Raw genomic sequence first — 10,359 nt, 5'->3', positions numbered from 1 at the left:
TTTATTACACAATTGGTTGTTTAATATTGAGGGCAAAGTTTTACCATTAAGCATAAAAAAGATACATAAAACTTTCAATACAATTTTAAGAACATACAATATTCAATATATCTGAAGAAAAAAAAAAGTCTACAATGTTTAGAAAAAAGTTACATTTTTGTTTTGACAAGAGAAAAAAGCCACATATTAGTGTATATTTTTTTTAGGGATTTGTGATTTAAGGATTTAGGAATTTGAGATTGAAATTGGGGATATTGATTTTTGGTTTAGGGATTAAAGTGACAATTTTTTAGTTTCACTTTAGTCCATGTGACACACTTAATAAAATTATTTAACGTCAGAGACTAAAGTGATAAGGGAAGTGCATAATCAGAGACTTCTTTGTATTTAATCATGAGTCAGAGACCTATGTGACAGCGAGGTGCAGAGTCAGGGACTAAAATGACAATTTGCTCTTCTTTTTATTTAATAAACTTGATAAAGGTGCACTGACAGTGTGAAATAGTTTCACTCTGTCGTTCATCGCCTTGCTGTGTAAGCATAGATTATAACCCGCTTTGTAAAAATAGCTATTATCCAAATGACCAAATCTCAATTGAATGTTGATATAAAACTAGTTTACACTTGCAGTGTATCTTCCATTTTCTCTTATTTAAGTATTTAATTATTACATACAGTACACTTTACACTATATTTACGCTAAATCGCAATACCCGCCATATTTACTTTCTCTTCACTGTCTTGGACTATGCTTCTCTAACCCTTTCTTCATCTGGTAAATGCAAAACCAAATGCAAATGCGAATCGATGTTTGTTAACAATGCGTGATTTAGGGTTTCACGAACAACGACGCTCGTGGAGGCGTAACACCGGTTCAAGAACACGCAACACCACCGCCAACACCGTCACCGGCGGCGGCGATACAAGTCCTGACTCCGTCATCTTCACTCTCGAATCTAACTTAAGTCTCTTCTCCTCCGCTTCCGCCAGCGTCGATCGCTGCTCCTTCGCTTCCGATGCTCACGACCGCGACTCCTTAAACTCCGAAATCTCACTGGTACTTAACATTGCATTGCACTGAATCTCTCATTTTCGTAACAATAATAACGAAATTCGTGTAATGAAGTTCAAATTCGAGTTTCGAAGTTCTAACAAGAAGATGAACTTGCAGCATTTGGCAGGTCACGGTGGTGATTTTGCTCCCAGTGAAAGCTGGAGTGGTCCAGATCCGGATCCGGATCCGAATCAAAATCATAACAGAAAACAACATGCAGATTCAGATTCAGTTCAGAAAAAGAAACTTGGCGAAACTCTTTTCTCTGGAAAAGCAGAAAAAACAAAAGGTTCGTTACATTCACATTCACATGTATTTTCCACTTTCTTTTTTCACTTTTTAATTATTTATTTTGTTTTTCATTATATAAACCTTGCATTGAACTATCAACATCACAGTTCAAAAGGAAGATAGTGACATTGATTCTAAAGACGGAAATCAACTTTCGGAATTTGATTCTGCGAGAAACTCTTTCTCTCTAGCTCTCAAAGGTAGTTTAGTAATTTTTATCACTTCAATTACGAATTTAGTTTAATTAATTTATTTGATTGAGTATTTTTTTTTTTTTTTTTTTGTATTTGGATTGAAGAATGTCAAGATCGGAGATCGAGATGTGAATCTTTATTTAAAAAGCAAGATCGGCGAAGACCTGCTTCGTTAGATCTGAACAATGCTAATGCAACTGGAACTGGTTCTTCGCCTCGATTAGTTGGAGCTGTGAAGAAGAGTATGGTTCAGTCTAGGAAATCGGGAACGGGTACAGCGACGGGGACTGGTACATTTCCGAGTCCTGGGACTCCGAATTATCGTCATTGTCAAGGCGGTGTTGCAATGCAAAAAGGTTGGAGTTCTGAGAGAGTTGCAAGTGGGGGCCGCAAGCAAGTTGGTAATGGTGTGACTGCTTTGTGTTTAAGTAATGGGAGAACGTTGCCGTCGAAGTGGGAAGATGCTGAGAGGTGGATTTTGAGTCCTGTTTCAGGGGGTGATGGAACTGGAAGGGTTTCAGTTCCACAGCCATTAAGGAGGCCGAAGTCGAAGAGTGGTCCGCTTGGTCCACCTGGTGTTGCGTATTATTCGTTGTATTCGCCTGCAGGTCACTTTTTTGATGGAGGGAATTTTATGACGGCTGCTTCACCTTTTTCTGCTGCTGTTAATGCTTCAGCTGATGGGTTTACAAATAGTTCTGGTGGCAATGGTGGTGGAGGGCTTCCCACACGAACGGATCCTTGCATGGCTCGCTCAGTTAGTGTACATGGATGCTCTCAGATGCAGGGTCAATCGTCGATTCCTTCCCGAGGTTGTTATGCTAATCTTAATATAATATTCGTTGATGAAATTTTACCTTATCTAGTTTTGAGTTGTGATTTTGATATAATTTGTATGTTAAGTTATGCTTGAGTTCTGAACACTTCATACTTTTTCATTCTGTTTTAACTATTGTGATGTGGATTGAACTCTTGGTTTCGTAAGACATTACAAATGATGATACTTGATTGTTTACAATTTTAATATGCTTTGGTCAAGAAATTGACACTGTTACTGCATTCAGTAAATCAGAGTCTTGGGATGAGAATTGGACAGCTCACATACTTAGCTTCTGTTTTGAATCTGATTTGTTGATTGTGTTATTTCTTGACTGCAGCAAATCCACGTCATGAAAAATATTATGCTTAATGATGTAATAATTTAAGTTTAGATGCCATATCATGCAAGTATTATGTGATTTTTATACCATACTTCTGTGTACATGATATAACTTTCTTTTCCTTTTCACGTTGGCTCCAATTTACAGAGGAGAAGTTTGATGCTTTCAAGGATGCGGGCACCAATGTATCTCCTGCTGTTTCAAGAAGGGACATGGCAACCCAGATGAGCCCAGAGGGTAGCTCGTGCTCCTCTCCCAATATGATGACTTCTTTCTCTGCTTCCATTCCACCTACCCTGCCCGTAACCGATTTGCAGAGTATCTCTTTCTCTAAAATGGATATCAGGGATGTGCAGGTGGATGAACGTGTAACCATGACAAGGTGGTCCAAGAAGCACAAGGCCCTATTCACTGGTAGAGGTTCAGAAAATGTTGACAGCTGGAAAAAGAAAGAAACCAGCACTCGATCTTCATCTTGGGAAATTTCTGAACGCTCAAAGACTGTTTCGAAGTACGTCTACTTTTGCATTGCATCAATTTTGTTCAATTTTTTCATCTGTTAAATAAAGGAAAATTATTTTGAAGTACATTAAACTGAAATCAGTGTCATATAAAGAATCTGCCACTAAGAAGTGAAGTTTTCCCTTTGAAGTCGACTCCCCCCTTCTCGCGCTACTCTTAACCAAATGCCATGAGCTATACCTTGAAATTATATGGTTGGAGTTTTTAGAATTTATAGCGACGTATTCACTAAATTTGCTATGTTATTGGCAATGAAATGATTAAATTGAAATGCTAAGCGTGCAATCATCAGTAATCTCTCTTTATTACAACCTTTCAAATATGGTACCGAATGACCATCCTATTCAATTCAAACTAGAAAATAGAAAATTCTTGAAGTATTTGATCTGATAATTGTATTCATGCTGAGAAAACTCATATTTCTGACTTAGGAATATCATCACATTCATACATTGTTTTTAAATATCCAGTAAATTTTGTTTGTCCAGGGCTAAAAGGGAGGAAGCCAAAATCACCGCATGGGAAAATTTGCAAAAGGCAAAAGCTGAAGCAGCAATACAGAAACTAGAGGTAAACAAAGAACCACTTGAAGGGATTTTTATGTACAAAAACCTACTAGCTCAAGTGATCATCCAAGCAATTATTGCTCCTACATACACATATATTATCTTAAATTTCATTTTGGGATTCTCCCTTGTTTTCTTTATTTCAGGGTGCTGAATTATTTCCCTCTTTCCCTAAGTTCAATTTTGGTCAAGTTTGTATTTCTGTCTATTGACCTGCTTTTACTATTGGGATAGTAAAAGTTAGTTTTCTGATCAGTGATCTCTCATCCATTATCTTAAACCGACAAGACTAGTTATGGACTAATGTCATTACTGTGGGCTGTCTAATGGGATTGTAAATGTCTTAGAGACCACTTTTTTTTACTTCATCATAAACTAATCTAACATGATGTATGAATCATATTTTTTGTTAATTCATTTCACAACCGCATGCATTAAGAATCCCTTACTCCCTAAAAAAAAAAGGAAAGTAATTAGAGAAGATTGAGTGCGATCTCATTATTTTGCTATTTCAGATGAAGTTGGAAAAGAAGCGAGCATCTTCCATGGATAAGATTATGAACAAACTGAAATTCGCTCAGAAAAAGGCTCAGGAAATGAGGAGTTCAGTTTCAGTCGACCAGGCTCATCAAGTTGCCAGAACTTCTCACAAGGTTATGTCATTTCGGAGAGCTGGCCAGATGGGTTCTTTGAGTGGTTGTTTCACCTGTCATGCCTTTTAAGCTTCTACAGCATTCCTTTCTGTTCAAGTGAAGCTAGGTATTTTTTTCTGTAATCCTTGTCCTAGTAAGATGAATTGTATGCTAATATATTTGTGGTTTTGAAGATCTTCAACACATTCTGCAATATCAATTGTCTACATAATTTAGAATTTGAAGGGTTGTGGTTTTTGTCAATTGTACCATAGTTTTAGGTTATGTGTAAAGGTTTCTTATGCAAGTTATGCTAGAAACAATATTAATTTGACATCTTTTAAAACTGACCCCATTTCCTGCTTCAGATTCCTTCTCTTACATCCGAATCTTATCCATGGGTTTTGTTTGCCTCAAGTTTACTAAATTACTATTCCCTTACCCACTTGCCATTAAATTTGCACAACTTACATCCTTGTTCATTTTTATGCTTTTTGATTAAGGCTGTTGCATGCTTGACCAGGTTTCAGAAATCAGAAGGATTTAAATCTGCAACGTGCTAATGAATGAAAGATGTAGAGAGAGCAGCTTACTATGTTGACACTAAATTGGTGTCTTTGCAGTTTTGCAATGCATGAAGTACAAGCACTTTAGCCGGTAGAATCTAAGTGCTTTGTAGCCTCATCCTTGGGAGTTCGTATTCAAAGATAAATAATATATGTATGTACTTAGGCCAAACTTTAGAAATAAGCCTCTTTTTGTACTTCCTACTTGATAGTTTCTGTTCAAATGTAATCTATTAACATGAATATCATCTATAGTAGAACGATGAATTAATCACAATCTCTGCAATTTAGCCTTTCCATCTCAAAATTACACATGCTTAAATATGTTCTTTGTTCTTAGTTTGATTTATGTCTATTTCTTGTTCCCTATCACATACTGATTTTGCTTCAATGATACATTTTTTGGCATGAGATACACACGTGAATATATATATATAAGGATCACTGGCACTGGGAAATGGTCGTATGCCATTGATTAATTTATTCATGAAATCATTTATTCTGTCTATATCATCATATTTTTACAATAATTGATCAATGAACACTGTAACATCATAATGTAAAAAAAAGGAACCGAAATGTGTCGATTCGGTTGAAGGTCACAAAAGCATAAACATTAGTCATCCTTAGATATTAGAAGCTCTAGGTGTTTGTCTAAGGATCCCAATCGGGTAGCATTGACATAATCTGTAGGGAAATGAGCTGGTAGTCCTGGAATTATCAATCCAACAAGCCTGAACAACGTCATGAACCAATTCTGTTTATACTCTTTACCTAGAAAAATTGGTAGAAGGAAACCTCTAATCACCTCCCAAACCGCGTTTAAGATCTTGGGTATCACCCAGAACAAAGAGAAATAGTTCTTGTTTGGCTCCTCCTCTAGAATCTGTATTCCAATACATAAAAAGTCATTCAATCAGAGACTATAATAAACGAAACATATAAAAGAACTTAATCACTATTAAGTATTCACATTTTCATACCTGCCCTTGGTACAAGCTGTTGAAAAAGAGACTAGGACTGAAGTGCTTAAAGAAGAGGGATTTGTCATCATAAGGGACCCTTGGAACCATATCATTAGAGTAAACATATCTAAAATACTTCACATCATACTTTTTCAACTTGCTTTTCATGAACTCCCCAAACTTCTCGTCTCCTACTCTTGGTTGCCCAAATGTATAAACACCTTGTAACTTATCCAACATGTCTTCTTCCTCATGGAATATAAGCATTGCGACAAACAGAATAGCCAATGCTCCACCCAAACTATGCCCTGTTAATATGAATTTTGCATCCTTATTTTCCTTCAACATTTCTCTCAGTTGCTCTCTAATTGCGTAGTAAGCATATTGATGTTGGCTTCTTTCATCAATTTCTTTGGGCCATCCACCGTTCTCTAATAGTCCCAAAGCTTTCATGAATCCACCATGCATCTTTCCCACGTTTGGTAGGTCATACCAGGAGATATCAACGTCTGTTTTCCATTGCACAGCGTCAAATGGAGTTGTACCTCTAAATGCAACCACAATCAAGTTTGGTTCAGACTTTGTATCTTTCACTATCATAGCCTTTGTAGACTCCATCTTTTGGTAATCTGCATGGCATCATTTTGATGGTCAATTAGTCTGCCAATTTCATTGACACATACAAGTTGCTAGCTTTATCATTTGATAATCATGGAAGGGATAAATTATTAATAATTGAAATGTTACTGATGATTATTTTAGAACTATCTTTTAAAGAGATTTGAATTCCCTTCATTCAAATTAGAGAAATGCTAAAGAGTGCTTTAGGACATTGGTTACTTTTCATTATAAGGTCAAACTTTAGACTTCATGAATAGTAGTGTTTATCCAATGAGGGATAAAATAAAAATAGATTGTATAAACTAAACATGTCCCAGGGATATATATTTGTTGAAGAAGCATGTCACATGTACAGAGATATGGACATTATACATATGAAAAAGTCAAATATGTGTAGGATTAGGTTGCATGTCAATAATATTATAATCACTTAACTACCTCAAAAAAAAAAATTATAATCACTTAATTAATAGTTTTATGTTATGGGTATCTTAAGTTTAATGTTATATCTTGTCGTATTGACTCAACAAATTATGAATTGTAATATTTAAAGTTATCATATCTAATTGATAAAAAAAAAAAAAAAAAAAAACTAATATCATCTTATGTTTATTACTGCTCTTCCACACAATAAGTGTTATATTTTGATTCCAGTAAAAAAATGTCATATTTTTTGTTCTTCGACATATAAATGAAAAAATTATAAAGAAATTTAATCATTTTACTAAAGAAATTGAACCATTAATTATCATCAACTATAAAGGAAAAATAAATTCTATTTAAAAAAAAATCAAACATATCAAAATCAATTCATCATTTTCGACATCAATTTTGGTTTAAGTTAGCCATGAACGTGAATATGATGGTAAATTATATGGAAAAATTCTAAAATTATGAGCTGTCTTTGTAAATATGATGATGATTTGACTTATAAAGTTTAAGAGTATGCAGAAAATTAATTATGTAGCATTTCCATCAAAGTAAATGTTAGGTGGGAAATCAATTGTTAGGGCAGATTCCACGAAACAATGCTCAGGGTATAAATTTTCTCCTAGTCGCATTACATTATTTTTCTGTTACTACTGTATTTGAGTACATTATCATTAATCATGTATTGTCCTATATAATCCATTTTTTTCTTCAAAATGCAATATATAATTAATCAACAATCCCAAATACATGTGCTTACGTTGTACTCATGAAAATGTTCTCAAAAGTCAACTTAAGAAAAAAAAATTGCCTCAAAAAATTAAACTTATTAGGAAAAAAGTATTTCTTTTGCATAATGATGATTCACCAAATTTCTACGTTCTTATACTTACCGTTCCAAAAGCTGTATAACCCCAAAAATTCCATCTGCAACCATATAATAGCACACGAAAAAACAAACAAATTAATAATAAGATAAAACCAAGTTGATTGGTAAATAATCACAAAAAAAAGTGTTGCGTATTTACTCTAAATAACTATGGTTCTTAGCATGTTCACTATATAGAAAAATGCATATATATAAAACTATAACTAGAACTTACACCCCAATGATTTGTAACTGCATTGCTAATGACTTGTTCATTCTCGTACGAAAATTTAGAAGCCATGATAGATAGTAACCCTTTGTACTTTATATCCTTATGATGAATATTTTTGTCTAAATCAACTCTTGTGTCAAGGTGGCCAACCACCGATAAAAACTCCGCCGATGACTTTTCCGGTGTTATCACCTCTCCTGCACCACCAAAATTTATTTGCTCATGTTCACTCATGTATGTGTGCAAAAACAAAGAAAAAAAAAATGATAGTGATAATGATAATGAATAAACCTTTAAGAAAGTTGAAGAAGAGTCCAATGAGCCCTCCATTACTTGATAAACAATTAAGCCAAGACTCCAACAAGTCTCCAATAATTTTCAAGAAGGGATCTATAGCAACAAGAACAATTTGTGCAACAACTGAAGTAAAAAGAAGCCATCTTTGTCGAAATTTTCTTGCTTCAAGTCCTTGTGGACAATCAATGAAGCTTCTATTTGCTAAGTTTGATGAAAACAAAAGGCTTCCTAGTTCCACAACACTTGCTTCTTGTGGCCTCAGAAATAGATAATCTCCATGTATTTGTTGTTCGGAACCCATAGCTTTAAGAAAAAGAAAATTGTAAGCAAGAAATGTGAATGAATGATGTAGAAATATATTGATAGAGATATATGAATGAATGAAGTATATTATATTATATATAGCGTAAACGTGTTACAGAAAACCTTATGTATACATTGCAATGTACGTATATATAGGAAATGGAATTCAGATTTAAATAATTATTTTCACAATGTTTATACATTTGTATATTTATATGCTGCAAATGGGAAAGTATATTAATTATAAAATTAATTAATGACTAAGGACTTGTATTTTGGAGTTTTGCTCTTATAAGTTCATTTTCCTTCGCTGGTTTTCGTATATTTATCGCAAGTTGGAGATTAAATAATTAACCAAGAAAAATTAGAGGCTGTATTCTAGTTGCCATTTTTCTGCAGGTCTTTATTGGTCAATATAGGGTTTATTGACTAGGATTGTCTACCAACCCAAACGTAAAAAAGATACCCCATAGAAAAAGAATATAAACGAAAGAAAGGGTAAAAAGGTACAAATCAGAAATTTGATTTAGAGAAAGAAAAAAAAAATAAATTAAAAGGTGTAAAAAGAATACATGAAAATGCCAATATAAGAAAATCAAAATAAGGGGTACTTTTTATTTATTTTATTTTTATATATTTTTAAACAAAAATAATGGCTACCCTATCCTAAGACACAAATCCATTATGGTTCATTGGTTCATCCATCCTAGCAGACAAACCCATGCCTGATTCAACATGTGAGTCCAAAGTTTGACCTGGGTCAGACAAAGAAAATTTGAGATCCTCTTCTTTACTAATTAAGTTAGCCAATAGCTGGGCATTTGTAATATTAAATATTTATAATTAAACGAAAATTATTGAGTAATTTTGTCCAAAATTTTAAGGCCTAAACCTTGGAAATCTTCCTCCATATGAAGGTTAAGGAGCTAACTCAACTGATTTGATTAGAGCATCCTTGCCTCCAAGGAACACAAAGTAAAGGGGGCATGCAAAATCAAGTTTTATATTGAGATGCCTTTTAGAGAAAATTCACTACGATTAAGTGATACTTGAGAATAATTGATTTTGAGAATAATTAATGTGATAAAAAAATTAATTTAAGAAGTTATTATAATTTTTTTTGACTCATTAGTATTAAAAATCAAATTAAGTGAACCTCACAATTTCATGAACTACTCATGCGACTCACTTTTTTTTGCTTTCTTCTTTAGTGATTAAAAATTCACACATTTTTAGGTGAAAAATATGAGTGTCCGAGGTTCGAATTCAGGTCATATATATATTATACAATGTCTCTATCAACTAAATTAAGCTTACATGGACCACGCGACTCACTCTTTAAGTGTGTATTTCATTAACTAAACACAACACGTGAATCAAGTTTTATATTTTTTTACCAACATTAGATTGGTCCGAACGAACTCTACTCGAATCTCTTAAATATGTTACCATATTTGAGTCTTGTGGATGGATAAAATGTTCAAGATGTTGCTTTCGGAAGGAAAAAAAACAAAAATTTAGATGTATTTCTTGTAATTTTTAAGGAAAAATGTTAAAGCATTTGTAAAGGATTCAAATGAGAAAAATTTATTCTTTTATAAAAGAGAATTTTATCATAACAGTGATGTATTCAACACGTTAAAACTTAAAAAAAAAAAA

General features: G+C 33.7%; 2 protein-coding genes across 2 annotated transcripts; one reads left to right on the top strand and one right to left on the bottom strand.

The window, feature by feature from the left end:
* The first annotated feature begins 574 nt into the window (after positions 1 to 574).
* Positions 575 to 5,307, top strand: LOC11428035 (uncharacterized). Its single transcript, XM_003589125.4, has 8 exons — positions 575 to 1,057; positions 1,172 to 1,343; positions 1,453 to 1,545; positions 1,644 to 2,351; positions 2,847 to 3,210; positions 3,710 to 3,791; positions 4,303 to 4,546; positions 4,943 to 5,307. Exons 1-7 carry the CDS (start codon positions 821 to 823, stop codon positions 4,507 to 4,509), a joined length of 1,863 nt encoding a protein of 620 aa, XP_003589173.1. The 5' UTR covers positions 575 to 820; the 3' UTR covers positions 4,510 to 4,546; positions 4,943 to 5,307.
* Positions 5,308 to 5,416: 109 nt separating this feature from the next.
* Positions 5,417 to 8,780, bottom strand: LOC11416366 (triacylglycerol lipase OBL1). Its single transcript, XM_003589123.4, has 5 exons — positions 8,392 to 8,780; positions 8,104 to 8,297; positions 7,894 to 7,927; positions 5,969 to 6,579; positions 5,417 to 5,871 (listed from the first exon to the last, which is right to left on the bottom strand). The coding sequence occupies exons 1-5, from the start codon at positions 8,696 to 8,698 to the stop codon at positions 5,602 to 5,604; spliced, it is 1,416 nt and encodes a 471-aa protein (XP_003589171.1). The 5' UTR covers positions 8,699 to 8,780; the 3' UTR covers positions 5,417 to 5,601.
* Positions 8,781 to 10,359: the final 1,579 nt, after the last annotated feature.

This window comes from Medicago truncatula, chromosome 1 (genome assembly GCF_003473485.1).
Source record: "Medicago truncatula cultivar Jemalong A17 chromosome 1, MtrunA17r5.0-ANR, whole genome shotgun sequence".
NCBI lineage: Eukaryota > Viridiplantae > Streptophyta > Magnoliopsida > Fabales > Fabaceae > Medicago > Medicago truncatula.
This window is presented reverse-complemented; position numbering and strand designations above follow the sequence as displayed.

Bases quoted from the DNA above. Each gene is read 5' to 3' on its own strand.
- LOC11428035 (XM_003589125.4), top strand. From the start codon at position 821: ATGCGTGATTTAGGGTTTCACGAACAACGACGCTCGTGGAGGCGTAAC. The intron at 3,211-3,709 runs GTACGTCTACTT...TTGTTTGTCCAG, and splicing joins CGCTCAAAGACTGTTTCGAA to GGCTAAAAGGGAGGAAGCCA. The intron at 3,792-4,302 runs GTAAACAAAGAA...TTGCTATTTCAG, and splicing joins CAGCAATACAGAAACTAGAG to ATGAAGTTGGAAAAGAAGCG.
- LOC11416366 (XM_003589123.4), bottom strand. From the start codon at position 8,698: ATGGGTTCCGAACAACAAATACATGGAGATTATCTATTTCTGAGGCCA. The intron at 8,298-8,391 runs GTTTATTCATTA...TTGGTGGTGCAG, and splicing joins CTTCTTCAACTTTCTTAAAG to GAGAGGTGATAACACCGGAA. The intron at 5,872-5,968 runs GTATGAAAATGT...ATTGGAATACAG, and splicing joins ACAGCTTGTACCAAGGGCAG to ATTCTAGAGGAGGAGCCAAA.